Consider the following 27,137-nt stretch of genomic DNA (forward strand, 5'->3'; position numbering starts at 1 on the left):
ATGTCTTTCATTGCAATAAACAGTGACCAGAAAGTAACAGATGGCTACTCATTTGTAAAAATACTTTATTTATTACACAATCATACACAAGTAGATAATAAATGCATTTGTTAATTTACAAAATAAAAGTTATCGTTTTCGTTCAAATTTCCATTCGTAGACAGGTGCAGAATCTTGAGACCCTGGTTTGATTTTCTTTGGACGTTCCTCCTTTTTGTTTTGAAGATGACGTTCAATTTCGAGCTTCTGTTGTACAACTGCGAGTTCCTTCTCACGCTGAATTCTCTTGCTCAATTCTTTGTATGCCTGAGTCCGCTGGAGAACAGCTTTCTCCAAAATATTTTCATCTACTTCTGGCAACAATGTATTCTTCAAAACTGACAGTCTAGGTCGGTTTGTTCGCCGACCGAGCAAGGATGGGTGTGTGTCTAACCTAGCGGCAACATCAAATTTTTTGGCCTCTTCTTCTGTATCGACAAAGAATATGTGTGTATTTTCCGTTTGATCTGCTACATCGATCAAGTGAAGTTGTGACTGAAGTTTATCTATCTTCTTTGACTCCATTGTTCGTTTTGTGGTAACGTACCTTAAATCCTGCGTTTGCATCAATTTGATCTGCTCGGGTGTATGTTCATCTGGTTTATCAACTTCGTGATGCTCACCATCCATAACACGAGAATTGATCATATGAAAATAAAACTCATCTGGATTTCTATCTAGAGCACGTTTTTTCAATATTTTGAGTGTCTTTTTCTTTTTCCCATAATTTTTTGCTCTCTCTTTATAATCTTTCTTTTTCTCTAGGATTCCCAGGTGTGCTCTGCTTTCTGGTTGTGATCTTTCTCGGTGTGTTTTCTGGTTTGCCTTTGAAGTCTTCTTCCACGAGGACATCACGAAAAATTAACCTAGGAGAGGAAAATATACAAATTTAAGTTTAGTACTGCGTACATAGTTACACAAATAGTATGGATGTTATTGAATTAAAAATAAAGAAGTGGGAGACTGACAGCAACTCAAGACATAAGTTGGTCATCAGCCGAATTTTCAGCAATACATTAGAACTTCAAATCAAGTTAGAGCTCTATATGTAATCCATGGCAGAACAACTAACTCTTATTGGGACTACACAGTATATAATTAAAAGTAACTGATTATTAAGTAGGACTTGCTGTTATTTAGCTAACAAGCATAAAGACAGACGATCATGATCATCTTGGAAAAAACCATCACAGTATATGAAATAACCACTTCTTCTTTCAGGTATGTGTCACTTCAAAGAATATGCAGAGATGTCACTTTCTCAATTTACCGCCAAAGTGGTGCCTAAATTAACTGGTGCAACAAGTTGGTGTAAATAATGCTGCATGGATGAGGGATAAGGGAACAGGGTCCAAATGCATATCAAAGATCAATTCAAAAACTACTACCTTTAACATTTCCAAATACAATAATTAACACATCGATCTTGTGAAGATAAATGATAAGGGCCACGAAAATAAATAAGATGATCGATAGGTCAGTGGTAATCTTTTGAGTCCAAGGATATACTGAGAAATTTGTCACTAACTTATTTGTGATGCATGCAATAAAAATAGAACTGTTTTGTTTATTAGAAAGTTCAATGTGTTGCAGACAAAATAATGCTTAATTAAAATTATTTAATGTAGAATAGATGGATATAAATGTTTGCCCTGATTAACCACCTTGCACAGTTGGTTGTTTGGATAATTCAGAATGCCATCAGCAGTTTAGGATCTATCTTTTTTTTTTCACTGAGTCACTGAATTCCAACCTGTACAACAGATGGCTGAAACCAGAAACAGGCACTTTGGCTGATTCTCGCTCAGTTTGAGTTCTTGCAGTAGCACTGCTGAATCGTTTTACAAAAACAAATCATGTCATCAATAAGGTCTTATGTGAGATTGGTAAAGAAAGAGCAGCAGAATTCTGGGTGTGTAGAGAGGTTTACTGAGAGACATGAACCAAAGATACCTCAAGTACTATCTTCTACTGTCAACACTGTCTCCTCTTACAAGAAGAACAAGAACAAGATCTACCACCATTTGTTCATTTGATTGAATGACGTGTCAGCTGTAGGTCTAGGGACCTCGTATATGGGAGGCAGGGACCAGCAAAGACTCAAGAGTGTACACCATACCCGTAACCAACAAGTTCAAGTTGCTGTCTCTCAATGAAACTGAGCCAGTTACACACACTCAATCTGTTGGGAAGGTTGCAATGGCTATGTCAGGGAAGCAGATGCAATCTGTTAATCATTACCAGTTAGAACATACAGTGAATAATTGTACTCTTGAGGAAAAGGGCAGCAAGGAATGGGAAGGATCGCCTTGTGTGCTAAGTGTGTGCCATTCATCATGTTGAAGTTGTTCTGGCAGGTACTGAGAGAACAGGATGCAACCAAGTGAAGATTGTTGCAGATGTTGCAATCAACAATGCCTTTTATCTGGCCTTGGAGGTCATACCTAAATCACTGCAGCAAGTGGCACAGAAGGTTGAGATGACAAGCCTAGCTTACAGTATTCCAACAAAGTAGCATTGTCCCTATAACTTATTGTGCCCTCTGGTTTAGAGTCAAGTGGCACACTTCAACCACAGCCTTTGAAGGTTCCATGACAAACTAGGTTGAGACTTCAAAGACTTATGCCACAGCTTTGAAAATGTAGGATCCCTCTAAGTGTGTCAGATGTGTACTACACACTGGAAGCTGCTACTCAGGTAGCTCACTGTATGTGCAGATGCACATGAGAGGTAGTCAGATTAGATGACTCCATCAAACAGAGATAGTGATAGTTGCAAAAGATGCCAAAGTATTAGTAATTCACAAAAAGTGCCAGAGTTAGAAATACTCCAACAACACAGTGAAGCTCACAAAAAACTAGGAACAGAAATCAGGCAAAAAATCTGAAATTCATAGTGCAATGACGTTTTTAGGGCAAATCCGTGTGTGTGTTGATAGAATAGGCTAATGGAAACAGGAGTTGCATTTTTTGCAACAGACAAGAAACTCAGCTTCACAGACATGGAAACTGACATTGCATGCCATATTGTTAGGACAAGTTGGAAGGGATCAGTCAGCAAAAATTTAAAATTGTATCCTTCTATATATACCCTAACTCACTCCCAGATATAACAAAAAATCCACCCATGATTATTACCAAAAAACACTGATCATGTAAAACCCAATTTGCACTTTCCTCATGGCATACTGAAAGCCATGATATTCAGGTTCGTAAAGTATTTCTTAACTTTCAAAAAGCATTTGGTTTAGTACCACACACTTATTAAGGAAAGTACGATTTTATGAGGGTGCTGACTGAAACTGAGGATTTGACTGAGAATTTCTTTGTAGGGGAGTGAAAAGTATTACGGTGGATGGATAGTCACTGATAGATGTCCAAGTAAGTACACACATCTTAAATGTGAGCATTTTTAGGTTAGGCTTTACCGTGACTGTTACTGACATTAAATGAAGCAACTAGTTCACTGTTACCAGTCACCATTTTATATATTTCCACGACGCGTTTCGAAGGTTTAAACCTCCATCATTGGGTGGATTTACATTAGTTAGTATTAGATATGTGTGTGTGAAGACACTATTTCAGAATATGGTTTAGGATTACTTTTGACAAAAAAATTAAACTGATATCTAATCATAAACATTAAATAAGAAAACTGGGGTACCTCCAGTGGTAATAGGTTCCTTTTGCTGTCGTAACACATCACATGTATACTGCCACATTTGTAAACAAATATGGCATCTGGAATCAGCTGGGTGCAAGGTTCGTATAGCAGAAGAGAAGACATAATCACAAAGTGCAAAGAATATACATCATAACAACATTATTACAGAATAATTGTTTAAAGCATTTGGAGGTGTTTGTTTTGAGGTGTCGAATATATGTGTGTGTACTTCAGGTGGTATATAAATCCAATTTTGACAAGTTAAAACAGCTAAACATTCGCACTCGTTTATACAATCAGGTGAAATGTTAAAATGGCTTAAACTTCATACTTGTTAATAACAATCAGGTGAAATGTTACAGACTTAAATTACAATGATCGTATTGGCAAAAGCAGTAAAATCATACATAGATGACACTCTTTCATTGGGATTAATAAACAGATGTGAGGGGCTGGAGGCAGAAGGAGAGGAAGAGAGAGAGAGAGAAAGTGTGTGTGTGTGTGTGTGTGTGTGTGTGTGAGAGAGAGAGAGAGAGAGAGAGAGAGAGAGAGAGAGAGAGAGAGAGAGAAGAGTGATTATATGAGAGCAAACATTTACATGGCAAGGAGTCTTAAGATTACATGTTGCATATATTATCTGCCTAAAGGTTGGGGTAATACATTGGTTTGCTATAAAATATGCAGATAGATATACATTTGTGCCAGTAGTTGATGTACATGCAGTTTTAAGCTGACAAGGGGTACAAGCTGTTGGTGTGGTGAATTACCTGTGAATGAGGTCAATCTCTTGTACTCTTGGCGGCTGTCAAAATTTATGGTAAATATTAGGATGTGTGCACGCGCACGTGTGTGTGTGTGTGTGTGTGTGTGTGTGTGTGTGTGTGTGTGTGTGTGTGTGCGCGCGCGCACATTTTTAAGAGTGTAGGCAGTTGCTGAAAACAGAGATGATACTATTATAAATATTGTAATTTTTGTCATTTAAGATGGACTCTGGTTGTTTCATTTGGTGCTTGTATATTTGGAGTGTTTCAAGGATGTCTAGTTTTCTGCCTTTTTGTTGGATGTGTAGGATGCTAATACTTGTGTTGTTAACATGGTGTTTTGTTTCATGCAGGTGGGTAGCTATTGCCGATGTGTGGTATTTTTTGTTTTTTAGTGCTGCCATGTGTTCCTTGAACCTAATCTCAAATGATCTGCCTGTCTGGCCCTATGTAGAAGCAGTCACAGTCCAAACATTCAATTTTGTACACACCTGTGTGATGAAGTGGGTTTCGTGTGCCGATGTTGTGGGGTAACTTCTGTCCAATCTTGTTGTCTGTTGTAAAGGATATTCTTATGCCTTTTCTTTTGAAGATATTGGCAATCTGGCATGAAATGTTACCCAGAAAAGGGATTGTATGGAAGATGCTATTTTCTTTTCGTTTTTTGTGTTGTGATTGCTTTGCCATTATTGAGTGTTTTAGGGTGTCTACTATGGAGCTGTTATAACCATTTTCAATAGCTATTTGTTTTATTATTTCAATTTCTTGATCACATTTATCTTCTGAGAGTGGTAGTTGGATAGATCTATTAATCATGTACCGGAATGCTGCCATTTTATGTGCTGTGGGGTGGCAAGAAGAGTTGTGGATTGTGGTATGTGTTGTGGTAGGCTGATTCAACTCACTGATGTCATCTTTAGTGTCTTTGATTAAAATGATGGTATCATCTACATATATGTAGTAGTAGATGATATTTTTGAGGAAGTGGTGATTGGAATTCAGGATTTTGTCTTCTAGGTTACTTATAAATATTTCTGCTAGCAATCAGGAAAGATTTGAGCCCATTGCCAAACCATCTGTTTGTTTGTAGATTTTATTGTTAAATTTAAAATAGTTGTGTGAAAGTGTGAATTCAAGCAGGTCCATTAGTTCATTCATGTGAGTTGAAGGTATTTTTTTGTGTTAATGTAGTTTGGCATTGATTATCTGTAGTATGGGATCTATTGGCACAGAGGAATAAAGGTTTTGTATGTCAAATGAGGCAAGTGTGGCTCCATCAGGTACTTGTATGTTTTTGACATACTGTGTGAATTCTGTTGTGTTTTTAAGTGTTCTCTCATTATTGAATGTGTATGATTGTTTGAGAATTCTGAAGAGTATTTTATTGAGCTTGAATGTTAGGCTGTTCTTACAGTTCACTATGGGCCTGATGGGGGTCCCATTTTTGTGGATCTTTGGTTGTGATCTAAGGCAAGGTGTTTGTGGGCTCATTGTTACAATGTTTCTTGCTTCTTGGATAGTGAGTAGAAAGTTAATGTTGTTTGAAATGTGTTTAATCTCCTTTTGTATTCTGGCTGTTGGATCTTTATGTATTTCAGTTATGTTGCTGGTTTGGAAGAAGTCTAAAGTTTTTTCTATGTATGTTGTTCTGTCCATTACAACAGTTGTGTTGCCCTTGTTAACAACACAAGTATTAGCATCCTACACATCCAACCAAAAGGCAGAAAACTAGACATCCTTGAAACACTCCAAATATACAAACACCAAATGAAACAACCAGAATCCATCTTAACTGCCTACATTCTTAAAAATGCACACACACACACACACACACACACACACACACACACACACACACACACACACGTGCACACATCCTAATATTTACCATAAATTTTGACAGCCGCCAAGAGTACAAGAGATTGACCTCATTCACAGATACACTCCTGTAAATTGAAATAAGAACACCGTGAATTCATTGACCCAGGAAGGGGAAACTTTATTGACACATTCCTGGGGTCAGATACATCACATGATCACACTGACAGAACCACAGGCACATAGACACAGGCAACAGAGCACGCACAATGTCGGCACTAGTACAGTGTATATCCACCTTTCGCAGCAATGCAGGCTGCTATTCTCCCATGGAGATGATCGTAGAGATGCTGGATGTAGTCCTGTGGAACGGCTTGCCATGCCATTTCCACCTGGCGCCTCAGTTGGACCAGCGTTCGTGCTGGACGTGCAGACCGCGTGAGACGACGCTTCATCCAGTCCCAAACATGCTCAATGGGGGACAGATCCGGAGATCTTGCTGGCCAGGGTAGTTGACTTACACCTTCTAGAGCACGTTGGGTGGCACGGGATACATGCGGACGTGCATTGTCCTGTTGGAACAGCAAGTTCCCTTGCCGGTCTAGGAATGGTAGAACGATGGGTTCGATGACGGTTTGGATGTACCGTGCACTATTCAGTGTCCCCTCGACGATCACCAGTGGTGTACGGCCAGTGTAGGAGATCGCTCCCCACACCATGATGCCGGGTGTTGGCCCTGTGTGCCTCGGTCGTATGCAGTCCTGATTGTGGCGCTCACCTGCACGGCGCCAAATACGCATATGACCATCATTGGCACCAAGGCAGAAGCGACTCTCATCGCTGAAGACGACACGTCTCCATTCGTCCCTCCATTCACGCCTGTCGCGACACCACTGGAGGCGGGCTGCACGATGTTGGGGCGTGAGCGGAAGACGGCCTAACGGTGTGCGGGACTGTAGCCCAGCTTCATGGAGACGGTTGCGAATGGTCCTCGCCGATACCCCAGGAGCAACAGTGTCCCTAATTTGCTGGGAAGTGGCGGTGCGGTCCCCTACGGCACTGCGTAGGATCCTACGGTCTTGGCGTGCATCCGTGCGTCGCTGCGGTCCGGTCCCAGGTCGACGGGCACGTGCACCTTCCGCCGACCACTGGCGACAACATCGATGTACTGTGGAGACCTCACGCCCCACGTGTTGAGCAATTCGGCGGTATGTCCACCCGGCCTCCCGCATGCCCACTATACGCCCTCGCTCAAAGTCCGTCAACTGCACATACGGTTCACGTCCACACTGTTGCGGCATGCTACCAGTGTTAAAGATTGCGATGGAGCTCCGTATGCCACGGCAAACTGGCTGACACTGACGGCGGCGGTGCACAAATGCTGCGCAGCTAGCGGCATTCGACGGCCAACACCGCGGTTCCTGGTGTGTCCGCTGTGCCGTGCGTGTGATCATTGCTTGTACAGCCCTCTCGCAGTGTCCGGAGCAAGTATGGTGGGTCTGACACACCGGTGTCAATGTGTTCTTTTTTCCATTTCCAGGAGTGTAATTCACCACACCAACAGCTTGTACCCCTTGTCAGCTTAAAGCTGTATGTACATCAACTACTGGCACAAATGTATATCTATCTGCATATTTTATAGCAAACCAATGTATTACCCCAACCTTTAGGCAGATAATATATGCAACATGTAATCTTAAGACTCCTTGCCATGTAAATGTTTGCTCTCATATAATCACTCTTTTCTCTCTCTCTCTCTCTCTCTCTCTCTCTCTCTCTCTCTCTCTCTCACACACACACACACACACACACACACACACACACACACTTTCTCTCTCTCTCTCTCTCTCTCTCTCTCTCTCTCTCTCTCTCTCTCTCTCTCTCTTCCTCTCCTTCTGCCTCCAGCCCCTCAAATCTGTTTATTAATCCCAATGAAAGAGTGTCATCTATGTATGATTTTACTGCTGTAGCCAATACGATCATTGTAATGCAAGTCTGTAACATTTCACCTGATTGTTATTAACAAGTATGAAGTGTAAGCCATTTTAACATTTCACCTGATTGTATAAACGGGTACGAATGTTTAGCTGTTTTAACTTGTCAAAATTGGATTTATATACCACCTGAAGTACACACACATATATTCGACACCTAAAAACAAACACCTCCAAATGCTTTAAACAATTATTCTGTAATAATGTTGTTACGATGTATATTCTTTGCACTTTGTGATTATGTCTTCTCTTCTGCTATACGAACCTTGCACCCAGCTGATTCCAGACGCCATATTTGTTTACGACAGCAAGAGGAACCTGTGACCACTGGAGGTACCCTAGTTTTCTTATTTACTGTTTACCATTAGATATCAGTTTAATTTTTTTTATCAAAAGTAATCCTAAACCATATTCTGAAATAATGTCTTGTTTCTCCACTAGGCAGTGCCACAAGTTCCTCCAAAATCGTAACACAACACACACACAAACACACACACACACACACACACACACACACACACACACACACACACACACACATATGTAATACTAACTAATGTATATCCACCCGATGATGGAGGTTTAAACCTTTGAAACGCGTCATGGAAATAAATAAAATGGTGACTGGTAGCAGTGAACTAGTTGTTTCATTTAATTAAAGTTCACACATGCTTCATGGAAAAGTGTTGAGACTCTCCATGTTCATGCCATGTATAAATGTGTGGGCAGGCAATATTAGTGGCGACTTAAACTGCTGATGTCTATAATGGAGTACTGTAAAACTACTGCAAAAATATTTACTCAGATCTTTATAAGATTTCAAAGTTACGCAAAGATTAGTAACTCACTCTAAACATTAAAAAACAAGTTTGTGCACATCACAAATTCCAGTACCTTTTGACTACGACAGGACTGAGTCAGTCTCCCCATGTCCAATCCCTTGTCCATGTTGAGGGAGACAGACAACGGCACAAAGCAGGGGACTACCTGTAGGGACGAAGTACAGTGTGGTCCAAGTGTGTCCCAAGACTGCTACAGTAGCTGTGCAGGTCCTAGAGGAACATTGGCTTCCAATAGGGATCAGCAAGCCAGTAGTGGATAATCCCTTTGCTTTCAACAACCAAACAAGCCTCTGATCAAAACCAATACTAAAGATGACAAAGCTTTCGAACAGATCTATCGGGTATGACATCCAGCATGGTATTGATGAGAGAGATATTTGTTTGATGAAAAATGCAAGGAAAGGGGCTATTAATGTTGTATCTTAAGTAAAGGATGCAAGAATCCAGGAAATCACGTGGATAATGACAAGAGGTACATATCTTTAATGGGACTAAGTGAAGTAAGAAAGAAAGAGAATGGTAATAAAGTGCTGGAAAAAGAATGTAACGCATTCATAAGCAATTGGAAGTTGCCCTAACTAATAACTGTCAAATGACTGGCAGCTGCAGCAAGCCATCATGTTGGAAGAACCCGAGAGCTGTGTACCTGTGGCAGTGGTACCAAAGGCACCTCAAGTATTATCCGCTCCTTTGCAGAAAGTGCAGGATCTGTCACTACTCATCCAGTTCACTGCGAGTGGCATTTCAATGGTAGATCTATGCATCCTGTGCAGGGTGGACAGGGACCAGAGAGGACTCAGGGTGTTCTACCGATCCCCCTAGCTTACAAATCTGAGGTGTTGTCTTTCACTGAATCTGAGCCAGTGGGACTCACACTTCACCTGTTTTGGGGAAACCTGTTTTATTCAGTGTTAAGAGGAGGCTAACACAAAAGGTTAGGAGTCTCTTAACCATTGGCAGTTCAAATGTACGGCGAATGATGGTACCCCTTTGGAAAATGGCAGCAAGGGACAAGAAAGGACACCACATGCACTCAGTCTGTATGCCTGGGGGCCTCATTCAAGATGTTGAAGTGTCTGTTCTGGAAGCTATTGAGGAAGCATGGTGCACTCAACTGCAGACTGTGGCACACATTGGAATAAATGATGTCCGTCGTCTGGGTTCCGAGGTCATACTTTTGTCATTTCTGTGACTGGCAGAGAAGGTTGAGAGGACCAGCATTACGCATGCAGTTCAACAAAGCTCACAATTTGCAGCATTGTCTCCAGAACTGATTTTGGCCCTTTGATTCTGAGTGGAGTGCCTCTTTTTTTTTTTTTTTTTTTTTTTTTTTTTTTTTTTTTTTTTTTTTTTTTTTTACGGGTGCCCAACGGCGAGGTCATCAGCACCCTTACACTTAGCAAAACAAACGAATGTGAAGATCAACTAAAATTGTTGTACACTAATGCACTCAAAATGACCACACAGTCACTCTATCTCACATGCACTATAACCAATTAAGAGGGAAATTAGCTATACATGAAATTAAAACACAGAAAAACCAAAGCACAGAAGAGCCAAAAGAAAAACAAAAAACAGCAAAATGTGATTGGCTGACCTCTTACAAAAAAATTTGGATGAGCCAGTCACCCTGTTGATACATTAAAAACATCTTCCTAAAATCTTGTTAAAAATGTTGGACAACACACAAAAGTTTAAAAACTTGAACCACATTCGCTGGAATGTTGCTTAAAATAAGAGGGCAGATGCAAGCCAATAACATGTGGCACACAGTGATCTGCTTGCCACAAGCGCCACACATTGGAGTGCTCTCTTGCCGGAGTAAGAACCCATGTGTCATGGGGCTGTGGCCTATGTGAAAATGAGTAAGGACCTCGTCCCATCGACGTGGCTGGTAGTACGCCATGGCTGAGTTGGGGGATTTACAGGCTTGTTGTAGGTCACTTCCAGCCACTCGCCTTCCCATCGACGTATGACTTTGTACCTCAACAGCGAGGTGGTAGCATGCAGGGGGATGGCACACTAAAATACCTGAGGATCATGATATGCCTCCTTGGCTGCTCGATCTGCCCTTTCACTCCCCGCAATTCCCATTTGCCCAAATACCCAGCAGAAAGTCACCTCCTTTTCCAGTTGTCATAGTTGGAGGAGGATGTCCTGGATATTCTGGATGACTTTATCTGCTGGGTACAAATGCTGGAGAGAGGAAAGAGCTCTCAGAGTATCTGAACAGACAAGAAATTTAGGTAGCACTCGAAGAATGTCTGATCTGCTCCAGTGTCCACAAGATTGCATATAATTCTGCGCTGAAGACTGCAAATTCTTGAGGCAGTCAGACCTTCAGGACATGATCTGGGAAAATGGCAGAGCAACCAACGGAGTCCCCATGCTTAGACCCATCCATAAAGACAGCTACATAGTTGTGGTGCTCATATGAAATGTCTGAAAATATCAGAATTAAAAACAGATGCAGGAGTGCAATCTCTCCTGTACTGCACTAAGTCTAAAATGATGCTGCGCCTATGCAGTAACATGGGTGGCAGACAGTTAAAATCCTGGATTTTGGGTTGTACTTGGTCCACACCAGGTGACCCCAGCACACACTGCACCGGATACCAAATGGCACTGTGGCTCATGGATGGCTGGAGGAAAGGCAAGCAACAGTATAGTATGTGGGTGAAGTCAGTGCTGCAAGGAACTTACATGCCTGATGCACCATGAGGAGCTGCTGCTGGATGGTGACTGGCAGTTTCCCAGCCTCACCACAGAGACTGGGTATGGGACTGGTTCTACAAGCACCCATGGCCATCTGAATCCCTTCATGGTGGACAGTGTCAATCTTCAAATACGAAGGTCTTGCTGATCCAAACACTGTGCACCCATCGCCCAGCTGTGAGCGCATGGAAGCCCTATAAAACTGGAGCAGACATGCCCCATCCACTCCCCAAGGCCTGCGGCTAAGGCACTTGACGATTTTCAGAGCATACATGGTTTTGGTTTTCAGGTCTCTCAGGTGTGGCAACTGCAACCACTGTGAGTAAAAAATGATGCCCAGAAATCTCAGTGAGTCTCTAAAATGTAGGATGGTGTCCCTCATATGCAACACATAGGCAAATTAAAAATATGACAAAAGCAATTAAAATGAACACACACACATATCTGCAGAAAACTGAAAGTCCATCTTTGCAGACCATTCCTCCAACCTCTGCACTGTAAGTTGCAACTGACGGCTCACTGTTGCAAAACTGGAGGAGGAACAGAAAACAGCAAGATTGTCCAAAAATAAGGGGCACTGAACGGGACTCCTTACTGCAGATTTGATATTATTAATGGCTATGTCAAAGAGGGTAACACTTAAAACACTGCCCTGAGGGACACCATTTTCCTGCTCGAAACAACCTGAGAGCGAAATACAAACTCGGGTCCTATAAAACTGCTGAGACAGAAATGACCACATGAAGATAGGGAGGTGGCCATGAAAGCCACTCTGATACAGTTGTTCGAGAATACAGTGTCTCCAAGTAGTATCATACGCCTTACTGATATCAAACAATATGCCAGTGCAGTGATGGTTGCATAGGAAAGCCTGTTGAATAGACGCCTCTATCAGAGTCAAGTTGTTGACAGTGGACTGAAATATCCGGAATCCACATTGAGAATGGCTAAGGAAGGAGTTGCCTGGTCTCTAACAACAGGACCAATGACAGTTAACCATTCACTTCAGTATCTTTCCTAAACAGCCTGTTAACGTGATACTCCAATAACGACTGGAACATGTTTAGCCCTTTCCTGGTTTGAGGCACGGTATCAAAAGTTCCTCTCTCCCTGACTTGGGGAAGTTACCAGTCTGCAGTATGAGATTAAAGCGTTCGAGGAATACTTCATTTGAAGCCACAGGAAAATGTCAAAGCAAGCAGTACCAGATATGGTCGAGACTGGGTGCAGTATCATGAGTCTCAGACAGAGCTGCTTCCAGCTCCCACATGGACAAAGGGTGGTTGTAATTCTCAGAATTGTTGGATCTGAAGTTCAACTTTTCCCTCTCTGCAGTCACACAGTAGCAACAAAATGCCGAATCCTGGTAGGCACTGGCAGTAGTTTTTGCAAAATGCTTGGCCAGCAACTGAGCAATGTCTTCGGGCATTGTTTGGAGACAACCATTTCACTACTGCTGGTAAACAACTGGGTTTACCGGAAAGATGTGGAGTGCTCGATGGAGTCCAGGTACACTCTCCCTAATGATGTGTCGAGCCTTGGCTTTTGTGATTCGAAAGGCACTGAGGCTGCCTGTTGCCAGTCAGCATTTAAAATCCCTAAGAGCTGCAGGCCTTTCCCAGATTGCTGAACAGCATTCATCTGTCCGCCAAGGAACAGATCACCTCCTAAGATGACCTGAGGATGCTTGGACAGTGTCATGCTGTTCAAACACAGCCAGCTGCCTGAATAGTGTTCAGATAGCCCTGCAGACCATCCATTTTGGTGGCTTCTCTGCAGGTAGTGCTCCATCCAGTAGGTGAATGCGGAGTGGGAAGTAGTCAATGGATTGAAGGTTGTCGATGACCTCCCATTGAACAGTCTGCAAGGGTGGGAGAGCAGAAAGACAGGCCGATGGCTGAGATCGACGCAGTAGCAGTACAGAAATCAGTGTGAGCACCTGTGTTAAGGATTCACAGCTCATGATATGACATGAGGCTCTCCAAAACCTGATCCTGAGGACAAATAGAGGTTGAGCCCCACAAGATATGATGGGCATTGAAGTCTTCCAGGAGGAGGAAGGTCGAGCGAGTCTACTGCATCTAGCGGAGGTAATTACAGTGAAAAAACTGTAATCCACTGATAGGCAAGAATTTCGACTGCAACTGCTTGTGGGCCAGTAGCCAGGGGGAAAGTAGATGAGTGGTGCGCATTATTTACAAACACTGCAACCCCTCCCCTGGCTCTTTCTCCAGATAGATCATCCTTGCAGTATAGTGTATAGCCCTGTAGCACAGGGACATCATTATCTTTAAAATATGTTTTTGTAAACACAAGCACAAGAGGCATGGCTGTGATAGAAGTTTCAGTTCCTCCACTAAAGTCTTGAACCCATTTGAGTTCCACTGTAGTGTGGGAGCCATTTCATCAGTGTTGTTTTAATGTATCCCTGTCTTTGCACCAGGGAGATGAAGCACTTGTAGAGCAAGGGGAATGGAGAGGCTGCCTGGATCCGAGGCATTGAACTCCATGATGTCTTCCTCATCAGTCAAATGCACCATAATGACATCTGATGGTGCCTGGGACAGCTTTTGACCCATAAACTTTGGGATCCTGTCTCTTTGAGGATGTGGGGGAAAGAGGGTGTTGAGAGGCACTTTGCTTTTCATGTGCCTTCTGGATGCTCACTGCAGAACTGTTGTTGGTCTGTCCGGTTGCAGCTGCCTGGATTGCTTTGTACTTACTCTTTTTACCTTGGCATGTACACATGCAGGTGCTTGTGGTGGATACATGCTAGCTGGATGTCATCTGAGTTGAGGCATCCACCTGGGGAACAGGTTCTGCTACATGGAAGAATATGGAGTGGCAAAGACAGAAGGTTTTGTCACCTTATATTCTTTTTTGGGTTCAGCATAGGGGATCCGCTTGGTTACTTTTATTTCCTGTATTTTGCATTCCTCAGCAAAAACAGGGAAGTCTCGCCTCCAGACTGAATGCCTCCCAGAGCAGTGGATGCAGATTGCCAGAGACAGGTAGTTAGTCCCAGTGTTATGGGCTGCTTTTCTGCACTTCCCACAGGTCACTTAGCCTCCACAACTCATGGTTGTATGGCATTTATAGCACCACATTGGGTTTGATATGTACGGCCGACACCACATTGGGTTTGATATGTATGGCCGAATTATAAGTCGAAGGAACCCTGCCATAATATGTTCAGGAAGCATTGGAGAATTGAAAATGACAATGAAAGTGGAAGTCTTTTCAGTTTCTCCACTATTACTTCAGGTTCGATGCTCTACATCGACTATCCCCTGTGATGGCCATTCTTGTTTCAGCTCTGCTATGTCCATATCTTGTGTTGAGAGAGTTGTACATCTCAACAATGACATCATATTCACCCTGTTTGTGAGAGTTCTTGAGAAGTCCCACCTGCTTTGATCTCTTAGTTTTGACCAATAAGGAGCCACTACGCAGTCATTTTATAGATTCTAAAGTGCCAGCTAGCCCTTCCAAACCCTTGTGGATATAGATGGGAGACACTTTTTCAAATGCCCCTTCCTCCTCTTCATCACAAGAAAGATTATTACTGATAACTCCGTGAGCCTTATTACCTATGTCCAAATTATTCTTACTGTCAGAGGGACTAGCCCCTCTCGTTCTCTTGGATGAATGTGTGTGAATACTCCCATGTGGTACACCCTTCACACTGGGAGTGGAAGAAGATGATTTTGAGGATTCCATATCTGTCCCATGAGCAGCTACAGGAATAAGGGTCCACTCAGACAGAGTCCCGCATGCCTGAATAAGTCTTGTACAACTGAGATGTAGTAGGTTCCCCAAAGGTTGTCTGCAAACAATCCAGGCGGTCAAGCCAAGATCCCCGTTCCCAGACACACACAATGTTCCATCGCCATACCGCACAGTGGTTGCTGAAGCATGCCCAGAGCTTAAGGTGACACTGGACTGGCGGCACTTACCAGCCCTAGCCCAGGAACGCTGGGGTCGCCAAGCCCATGAGGGGTGAATCAAGTGGATCCACTGAACCAGATACTTCAAAGGTTCTGTGATAAACTAGGCTGTGAATTCCTGGACTTGTGCCATATGATTAAGAACTGTAGGATCCCCTTAAATGGGTCATGTGTGCACTACACATCAGAGGCTGTTACTCCAGTAGCTGACTGTGTGTGCACACAGGTTTTTTTTTTTTTTAGATTAGCAACTCTAAATCCAATCGAAATAATGATAGCTGTAGGAAACCCAGAATTATGAGTGTAAAATCAAAAGAAATGCCTTCCACAAGTGACAGTATTAAAATCCTAATGGTTAACTGCCAAAGCATTCGCAACAAAGAGGCAGAGTTCAAAGCACGCCTACAAATCAGTGAAGTTCGCATAACTTTAGGTACAAAAAGCTGGTTGAAAACTGAAATTGATACCAGTGAAATTTTAGGGGGAAATTTAAGTGTATATTGAAAGGATAAGCAAATGGAAAATGGAAGTAGTGTATTTGTCACAGTAGACAAGAAACTCAAATCCACTGAGATAGAAACTGAAGCTGCATGTGAAACTGTTTGGGAAAGACTCAGTATCAGGGGTGATCTCCTGAAGTAACTGAAAACTTTTGAGAAAACCTCAGTTAACTTGTACATAAGTCTCCATCAGACTGTAATTGTTGGTGGAGACTAATCATCCAGCAATCAACTGGCAAAATTTTGTTGGTGGTGGGCATGATAGGACATCCTGTGAAACATTAATAAATGCCTTTTGGAAACTACCCAGAAGAGATAGTTCGGAACCTCACTCACTATGGAAATATATTGGACCTAATGGCAAAAAATACACCTGATCTCTTTGAGGATGTCCACATCAAAACTGGCATCACTGATCATGATGTACCGAGAGGGGTGGCTCAATGGTTAGGGCACTGGACTCTGATTCTGGAGAACCACAGTTCAAACCCTTGTCCGGCCATCTCGATTTATGTTTTCCACGATTTCCCTAAATTGCTTAAGGAAAGTGCTAGGATGAATCCTTCTAAAGGGTATGACAGCTTTCCTTCTTCATCCTTTCCTAAACTAAGCTTACGCTCCATCTCTAATGACCTTGTTGTTAACAGGACATTAAAAACTAACCTCCATCTTGTGTGATCACACACATTTGTGGCAACAATGATCACCAAAGCACAAAGGACAATTACAACAAGCAGAAAGACATGTATGTTCAGTAAAGTAGATACAAAATCAGCAGTGTCATATCTCAATGAGGAACTTTGAACTTTCAGCACAGGGCAGGAGCATGTAGATGAACTATGGCTCAAGTTTAAAAGAATGGTTGACCACATACTGGATAGACATGTACCCAGTAACAGTTCATAATAGGAAGGACCCGCCATGATATAGAGTCATTGTAAATAAACTTCTAAAGAAATGGAGACTACAGCATAATATGTGTGAAACAAAGCATAGGACTACAGACAGAGAGATGCTGAATGAAACACATTTGGCTGTCAAGAGAGCAATGCCTTGTGCCTTCAATGACTATCATAGCAGAATATTGCCAAATGATATTTCACACAACCCAAATAAATTCAAGTGTATGTAAAGGCTGTTTGTGGTGCCAAAGTTAGTGTCCAGTCCTTAATGAATGAAACATGAACAGAAACTGAGGGTAACAAAGCAAATGCTGAAATGCTTAACTATGTTTTCAAATGTTTCTTTACAAAGGAAAACCCAGAGGAATTGCCTCAGTTTAATTCTTGTACCACTGAAAAGATGAGTGAAATAAGTATCAGTGTCAGTGGTGTTGAAAAGGAGCTGATATCATTAAAACTGAACAAAGCTCCAGGACCCAATGGCATCCCTATCAGATTTTATACTGAATTTGGGGCTGAGTTAGCTCCTCTTCTAAGTATAATCTATCACTGATCCCTGAGCAGAAAACCCTGTGCAGTACTTGGAATAAAGCACAGGTCACACCCATCTACAAGAAGGGTAGTAGATGTCATCCATAAAACTACCATCCAATATCCTCGACATGGATTTGTTGCAGAATCTTAGAACATATTCTGAGCTCAAACATAATGAGGCATCTCAAAGAGAATGCTGGTTAGCGTGGATTTGGAAAATACTGATCACCCGAAACTCAACTTGCTCTTTTGTCACAGGACATATTGAAAGCTTTGGATTGAGGCAGGCAGGCAAGTAGATGCAGTATTTCTTGATTTCTGAAAAGCATTGGACTTGGTACCACACCTATGCATATTGTCCACAGTACGATCATATGTGACTGGATTGAGGACTTTTCAATAGGGACGACTCAGTATTTTGTTATCCTGGATGGAGAGTCATCATCAGATGCAGAAGTAACTTAAGGTGTGCCCCAGGAAAGTGTAATGGGACTGTTGCTGTTCATGCTGTGTATTAATGACCTTGCAGACAATATTAATAGTACCCTTAGACTTTCTGCAGATGATGCAGTTACCTGTAATGAAGTAGTGACTGAAAGAAGCTGCATAAACCTTCAGTCAGATCTGGATAAGTGGTGCAAAGATTGGCAACTTGCTCAAAAAACATAGTTTTATCCTATGACCATAATACCACAGAGTCACTGTTGAAGTATGTCATCTCATACAAATACCCAAATGTAACACTTTGTAAGGATGTGAAATAGAATTATCACATAGGCTCAGTAGTGTGTATAGCAGGTGGTAGACTTTGGTTTATTGGTAGAATATTGGGGAAGTGCAATCCATCTACAAAGGAACTTGCTAACAAATCAATTGTGCTACCATTTCTAGAATTGTGTGTGTGTGTGTGTGTGTGTGTGTGTGTGTGTGGGAGGGGGGGGGGGGGCGCAAATACCAAATAGGACTCATGGGGGATATTGAATGTATACAGAGAAGGGCAGCATAAGTGGTTACCATATAGGTTTGTTTGATCCATGGGAAAGTGTCACAAGAATCTTGAAGATAGGTGTTGGCAAACTCTACGAAGTTTCAAGAACCGACTTTAAATGATTACTCTAGGAATATACTACAACCCCCCACGTATCACTCACATAGGGATTGTGAAGATGAGATTGGAGTAATTACAGCATGCATAGAGGCATTGAAACAATAGTTCTTCTCGTGCTCCGTACATAAATGGAATGGGAAGAAACCCTACTAACAGGTACAATGGAGCATACCCTTTGCCATGCACTTCATGGTGGTTTGCAGAGTACAGATGTAGATGTAAATGCAGAAGGTGTGGTGGTCAGGAAGTGCCAAAAGAAGAATTGGTACCACAATCATAGTAGCCAAAGAACTGGTGAACAAGAACGTGGAAAACATGTGACACAATATTTAACTTAAGATTATGATGGAAAGAAATATTCTTGCTGTAGTCCAGGTTTATGTTCCTCAAAACAGATTACAAGAAAAAGATTTTTGATAAACTGGAGGATGCTGTAACATTTAACAAGACTTCGATGTTAGAGGATGGAATGATAAAAGCAGTCATATGAAGCCACTGAGATGATCACAAGAGAGACGAAGGGGAGGTATTACTACACACATGTTTGAAAAATAAATGAATAATTGGTAATGGATGGTATAAGAAAAAAGGTAACCACAAGTTCACCATACAGCGTTGGAATTTGCAACAGAAATCCAGGATAAAAACTTTATTGTAACTGAAGAAATCAGAAGATGTCTGACAGAAGTGAAAGTGATACCAAGCATTAATTTCAATGGGAAAAAAACAGATTATTGAAAGGGTCATTGAAGAAACTCTGAAAGGGTACATACAGGGTAAAAAGACAGGCAAAATTGAAGCACTGGAAACTGGAAGGTAAATAAACCCAAGAGATATGATTAAGGCACAGCTTCACAAAGATGGGGGAAGCATGCAGAGGAAGAATGGAGGATGTTCAAACAAGAAGGCTAGAAGAGTGTTTCTGCTACATAGAGTATATAAGCAGTTATTAACATCTCACTTGGACAGTGAATTGGCATCACTTAGTTCCAGAAAGATGGATGTAGAGGAATTATGGGCAAAGTTTAAGCAGACTGTAAATTGTGGTCTGGAGATGGAAAAGATCCACCCTGGTTTAGCAACCAAATTTAGTGGATGCTGAGGAAGCATATGCTGTTGCACTCTTGGTTCAAAATGGAATGCGTAAATGACAACAAGCGAAGGTTAGTAGAGATTTGTGCTTATGTGAAAAAAATCTATGCATGAAGCAAACAACTACGACTGTCACAGCTTAGAAAACGAACTGACTGAGAACCCGAGAAAATTCTGGTTGTACATAAAATAGCTAAGCAGGACTAAGGCTTTCATTCAGTCCCTTGTTGATTGGTATGGTGTGGCAGCTGAAGATAGCAAAACAAAAGCTGAAATTTTAAATTTCATGTTCAAGAAACTGTTCACACAGGAGAATCATACAAACATACCATCATTTGACCATCGGACAGACTCATGTTTGGGCGACATAGTAATAAGTATAGCCGGTATAGAGAAACAACTGAAAGACTTGAAAGCGAATAAATCACACGTCTGGTTGGAATCCCAGTTTGATTTAACAAAGCGTACTCTATGGCACCAGGCTTGCATTTATTGTGAATCTCTCGCCCAGCACAAAGTTCCAGGCGATAGGGAAAAAATGAAGGTGACTCCAGCATACAAGAAAGGTAAAAGAACGGACCCATAAAATTACAGGCCAATACCCCTAACTTTTGTTTGGTGCAGAATCCTTGAACATATTCTCAGTTTGAATATAATAAACTTTCATGAGACTGAGATGCTTATGTTCATAAATCAGCATAGTTTTAGAAAGCATTGCTCATGTGAAACTCAGCTTGCCCTTTTCTCACGATATATTGAGACCTATGGATGAGGGGCAACAGATAGATTCTGTACTTCTAGATTTCCGGAAAGCATTTGACATGGTGGCCCGTCGCAGGCTGTTAATGAAGATACAAGCATATGGAATAAGTTCACAGATATGCGAGTGGCTCGAAGGCTTCTTAAATAATAAAACCCAGTATGTTGTCCTCAATGGTGAGTGTTCATCGGAGACAAAGGTATCATCATGAGTGCCCCACGAAAGTGCAATAGGACTGCTGTTGTTCTCTATATACATAAAAGATTTGGCAGACAGGGTGGGCAGCAATCTGCAGCTGTTTGCTGATGGTGCCGTGGTGTACAGTAAGGTGTCAAAATTGAGCAAACTTAGGAAGATATAAGATGACTTAGACGAAATTTCCAGTTGGTGTGATGCATTGCAGATAGCTGTAAATGTAGAAAAATGTAAGTTAAAGAGGATGAATATGAAGATCAAACCTGTGATGTTCGGATACGGTATTACTAGTGTCCTGCTTGACACAATCAAGTCATTTAAATATCTGGGTGTAACATTGCAAAGCAATATGAGGTGGAATGAGCATGTGAGAACTGGTAGGGAAGGCAAATGGTCGACTTCGGTTTATTGGGAGAATTTTAGGAAAGAGTAGTTCACCTGTAAAGGAGACCACATCTAGGACATTGGGATGACCTGTTCTTGAGTAATGCTCAAGTGTTTGGGATCCGTACCAGGTTGGATTGAAGGAAGACATCAAAGCAATTCAAACGTGGGCTACTAGATTTGTTATTGGTAGGTTTGCACAACATGTAAGTGTCAAGGAGATGCTTTGGCAACTCGATAGGGAATCCCTGGAGGGAAGGTGACATTCTTTTTGAGAACCACTACTGAGAAGATTTATAGAAGAGACACTTGAAGTTGACTGCCGAATGATTCTACTGCCACCAACATACATTAGATGTATGGACCATGAAGATAAGATTAGGGCTAATGCAAAGGTGTACAGGCAGTTGTATTTCTCTCGCTCTGTTTGCAAGTGGAACAGGAGAGGAAATGACAAGCAGTGCTACAGGGCACCCTCACACATGCACTGTACGGTGGCTTGTGGAGTATCTATATAGATATAAAAGCCCTAATCAAGACAGCAAAACAAACATGTGGAAGGACATCATCAAAAGTCAGACACAAAGAAACTCCATGATGAAATGAAAGAACTGCTGAAGCAGTAAAGGAGAAGAATAATGCATAAAGAGAATGATTCAAAAACAGGACAGGAGATTTTGGAGACAAATGGAAATCACAAAGCGGAACAGCAAGGAAAATGATAGCATTGTCGAAGATGATGTCTTGGGAAATAGTCTAAAAAGATATATAAGAGAATTTTAGGGGCGACAAGAAGACATACTGCATAGTAGGTAACATCTAACGAAGTAAAAAGAAAAGACTTCCAAAGTCATCGACAAAGTTCGAAAGCCTTGTGCAAGGAAGAAGGATTTTGAAAGTACGGAAAGAATACTTCCAAAATCTATGTGAAGAACAGAATGAAACAAATACACACAATTAAAAACAGGAAGACAAAAATGGTAACACCTTTACAGAGGAAACAGAAGAGGAGATCTGCATATGATGGGAGTAGATAAAGCTGTATTAGAAATTAAAAACAGCAAAGCTCCTGGTGTAGATGACATCACAATGAAAATGATCACAGTTGAAGGACCTTTGGAATTGTGTGGCTGTAAAGAATAATGAGGATAGTATGGATTTCAAGAAAGATGCCTCATGACCAGAAAAGGTAATTATTGTACCTATTTTTAAGAAGGGTAACAACAGACTCTGAGAACTATGGAGGAACAGCAGTACTGTGAAACTGCATGAGGCTTTATAAAAAGATAATTTTAAAGAAAATCAAGAACATGATACAAAAACAATTAAGAGAAGAACAACAACAAGAACAGCGACCTGAAAGGCCAACTATGGATGATATATTTACAGTTAAGACACTCAGGAGGGAAGAAACGGAAATTTGGGAAAGACACAGTAGTTGCAGTCAGAGATATAAAAAAAAAAGGCTTATGATACTGTTAGAAAGGAAGAGAGGAGGCATGGAGTGAATAGCTTGAAATTGTCGAAAGGAATGCAACTCACAATCGGAAACATGTATAACCAACGTCTGCCAAGCGTCAGCTGCACAGGATATGAAAATCATAGCATATGCAGATGATGTGGTGTCTTGGAAAGGCAATGCGCAGGAATAGGAAAGTAAAATAGAACATTGGAGTACCATGAGCCATTCTGACATTGTTTTAAGTGAACATTGTGGTTACACTGGTATCTAGTGATACTGTTTATAATATGAGGATGTGGTCAGAGAAGTGCTGGTTTATTTTTGAATAAAAAGTTGTATTTGCTGAAGGTGAGTTTCAACTTATTTTTAACATCAGGTGCAAATAACATTAAAATATGCACCAAGAAAATTTGATTGTCCTGAAATGACCTTCATTATTAAGTATCAATGCTTTTGTAACATAACATCAAATATTGATGTTACACTGGCACATTTGAAAGTAGTGCTGCCAACAGAAGTAATGCTATTTGCCAAAATTCTTCGAATGAGCAGTTGTGGGGTGCCATGGGACAGTGTCCTATGTTATCCACTTGTTATTTTTAAATGATGTTTCAACATATTGATAGCATTTTTTTCTGTTTTACGAGAATCAGTATGCCTAGAAATCCAAAGAGGAAGACTGGGTCACGTAATTATCGTGTTTCACTCATGAACAATTACAGAAAGCGATTGATGAAGTGAAAAATAATGGTCTACATGTAAGAAGAGCTGCTGAATTATATGGGGTCACCAGATCCACTTTAGATCATCATATACAGGCTGTAAAGATTGGAAAAGTGGGCAGACCTTACACAATTTGTAAAGATGATCAACATAAACTTGTGTATTATATCATTTCTGCAGGAGACTCAGGTTTCCCTTTGACATCTTTAGACATTCGTCTAGTAGTGAAATCATTCCCTGACCACAAAGGAATTACTAAAAGATATTCAACAACAATTTACCAGGCAAAGATTGGTTTTTATCATTTTTATCTTGTTATAAACAAAAACGCCCACAAAGATTGTTTCCGAATGTGTGAAGATCGAGAGCTCAACTCACTCATGAAGTAGTAAATCAATATTTAGATGAATTGCAATAATCTTTTGAAGGTGTCAAGCCTCATCTTATTTTAAACTATGATGAGGCCAATCTACATCTAGCCCTATACTCCGCAAACTACCGTGAGGTGCATGGAAGAGGATACATCCCATTGTACCAGTTATTATGTTCTAATCTTTTTCTCATGATCCCTGTGTGAGTGATACATAGGGGGTTGTAGTATATCCCTACAGTAACAATTTAAAGCTGGTTCAGTGAAATTTTGTTAATAGACTTTCTCGAGATAGTTTACACCTGCCTTTAAGAGTCTGCCAGTTCAGCTTCTTCAGTATCTCTATAACACTCCCTCATGGATTAAACAAACCTATGAACATTCAGGCTGCCCTTCTCTGTACATGTTCAATATCTGCTGTTATACCTATATGGTGAGGGTCTCTAACACTTGAGCAATATTCTAGGATGGGTCACACGAATGATTTGTAAGCAATCTCTTTTGTAGACTGACTGCAGTTTCTCGGTATTCTATCAATAAACTGAAGTCTAGCATCTGCTTTACCCATGTGATCATTCAATGGTTAAATCCCGCGTTCGGCCATCCTTATTTAGGTTTTCCGTGATTTCCCTAAATCGCTCCAGGCAAATGCCGGGATGGTTCCTTTGAAAGTGCACGGCCGACTTCCTTCCCTAATCCGATGAGACCGATGACCTCGCTGTCTGGTCTCCTTCCCCAAAAACCAACCAACCAACCATTCCATTTCATATCGGTACAAAGTGTTACACCCAGGTATTTGTATGAGCTGGCCGATCCCAACAGTGACTCATTGATATTATAGTGATAGGATATTATGTTTTTACATTTTGTGAAGAGCAAATTTTTACATTTCTGAACATTTAGAGCAAGTTGCCAATCTCTGCACCACTTTGAAATCTTATCAAGATCTGACTGAATATGTATGGGGCTTCTCTCAGATAGTACTTCATTACGGGTAACTGCATCATCTGCAAAATGCTATTAACATTGTCTGCCAGGTCAGTAATATACAATACGGACAGAAAGGGCCCCTGAGCCACACCTGAAGTTACTCCTACTTCTGATGATGACTCTCCATCCAAGATAGCATGCTACATCCTCCCTAACAAAAATTCCTCAATCCAATCACAAATTTCTCTTGATTCCCCATATGACTGAACTTTTGACAATAAGCATAGGCGTGGTTCTGGGTCAAATGCTTTTTGGAAATCAAGAAACACTGCATCTACCTAGTTGCCTCAGCCCCAAACAATATTACCGATGACCCAAGAAGAAAATTAGTCATTGTCAGACTTGGCTGTCAACATCCTCAAAGAACTGTTGACTCAAATAAGTCAAGTGTTTCAGTCATGTTTTTGGGAACAGCTGGTGGGATACTGCTGCCTCCCTACGTGACATATAAAGCACAAAATTTGTTCAGCATCTGGACAGAAGGGGGACCAAAAGGAACAGTTTATAACAAAAGCAAAAGTGGTTGGTTCGCAACAGAAATTTCTGAACACTGGTTTGAAATGGTAGCTTTGCCTTATTTCAAACAATTCAGGGCTGACGCTCCAAAAATTTTAATTGAAGATGATCTAAGCAGCCATGTATCAGCAAAAGTAATATCTGAATGTCAGAACATCATCAAATATGTTTTACTTCCTTCCAACATCTCGATGTTCCCTTTTTAAAGCATTTAAAAATTAAGTGAAAAACTGTTACTGAGAACTGGAAAGAGAAAATCAGAGGGAAGATTCCAAAAGACTGGTTTCCTGAACTGCTGAACGAATGTCTTGATGAGCTTGGTGACAACTGTGAAAAGAATTTGAAATCGAGATTCAGAAGTATAGGTATTGTTCCTATAGACAGAGAACAAGTGCTCATAAAATTGCCTCGATCCAGAGCTACCAGTCTCCATGAACCAGAATGGGTTCAAAGCTTAGAAAATTTTCTTCAGCAAATCAGAAGAAATGAGATACAACCTCTGCGAAGTAAAAGGAAAAGAATGGGTGTTCCTGCAGGAAAAACTATATTACTGAGAGACTGCACTACACCTGCAGTTCCTGGGACTTCAAAGAAACATGTCAACAAAAACAAAGATAAGAAACTCGACATGAATGTGAGATGTATTCAGTTCATGACTCTGATTCAAATGGAAACATGTCCTTTCTTGAAACACCTGTAGAGGAAACAGCAGAAGAAAATGAAGAAAGCCAATTGCCATCTAAAAGTGTAAATTTTTCTCCACGCTGCGTGCCAGTAGGTGCATTTGCAGTCTTAAACTTGAATACAACAAGGACACTAAGAAGGAATATGAGAAGAAGTTTTATGCACAATTATTTTCTACTTCTAATTATCAGGTAAAGCTTCAGGTCCAGTTCTTGAGGAAATCATTAGTGACATCACTAACTGTATCATGAGGGCACTACAAGTTTAAATTTGAACTATGATCCATTTCAGTTTATCAATGTAAATTTGAAATTGTGACCAATGTTTGGTATTAAAACCAATTTTTTTTTGCTTTCAAATTATTTGATTTCGAATAGCTAGAATTACCCTTCTTTGATAAAAAAAACAGCTTTTTGTAAAATAAAATGTCAATGCCCTATGCTAACTCTTTCTGCAATGTAAAAGAGAACACCCGAATTTTCGTTTAAAAAGGCTGTCAAATGCGAAACTATATAGAAAATGTTCACAAAATATACAGGTTACAAAGTCACCAGGATTTTGTGCACGTAAGTTTATAGGTATAATTGAGTTAAATTGCTGAAATCATTAGATGAAAAAAGTGTCCTATTTTAACTCGTATTATGATAAATATATAGCAGAGCGTAATTGAAGAAGCAGGTATGGAAATAAGCTTAACAAAATGTGAGGTAGAGAAAATCAAGATAAAAAATGTAAACGTAACGGAAAGAAATTATGAAAGGAACAGATCTGTCATATAACTTGGAAAGGAAACATCAAGAATGAAATTTCGGACAGCAATTGGGTCAACACTATGCAACTGCTATTACGCTACTTACTCTTTGTTTACAAATATAGAAACTGGCCCACTTCAACTTCTGTCCTGGAACATGTGTTCCGTCTGTGGTGTTCTTTAGTGTTGACAAACATACAATCGGCTTGCCAAAGATAATACGCTTTAGAGATATTCCATTCCTACCGCGTAAACATACCCGAAATAATATATCACTCTGTAACTAATGATAGAAATTTTACTTATTTCTATATATTGGTAATAAACATTTAGTCAAATATATTACACGCATTCATGTGTCAGTTTTTCCCATAGTTTCGTTATATT

At 40.8% G+C, this 27,137-nt stretch overlaps 1 protein-coding gene across 1 annotated transcript; it reads right to left on the reverse strand.

Annotated features, from left to right (window-relative positions):
• Positions 1 to 48: 48 nt before the first annotated feature.
• Positions 49 to 26,970, reverse strand: LOC126483969 (probable U3 small nucleolar RNA-associated protein 11). The gene is made up of 2 exons (XM_050107269.1): positions 26,857 to 26,970; positions 49 to 905 (listed from the first exon to the last, which is right to left on the reverse strand). The coding sequence occupies exon 2, from the start codon at positions 889 to 891 to the stop codon at positions 130 to 132; it is 762 nt and encodes a 253-aa protein (XP_049963226.1). The 5' UTR covers positions 892 to 905; positions 26,857 to 26,970; the 3' UTR covers positions 49 to 129.
• Between the last annotated feature and the right edge of the window lie 167 nt (positions 26,971 to 27,137).

This window comes from Schistocerca serialis, chromosome 6, assembly GCF_023864345.2.
Source record: "Schistocerca serialis cubense isolate TAMUIC-IGC-003099 chromosome 6, iqSchSeri2.2, whole genome shotgun sequence".
Taxonomy (NCBI): Eukaryota; Metazoa; Arthropoda; class Insecta; order Orthoptera; family Acrididae; genus Schistocerca; species Schistocerca serialis.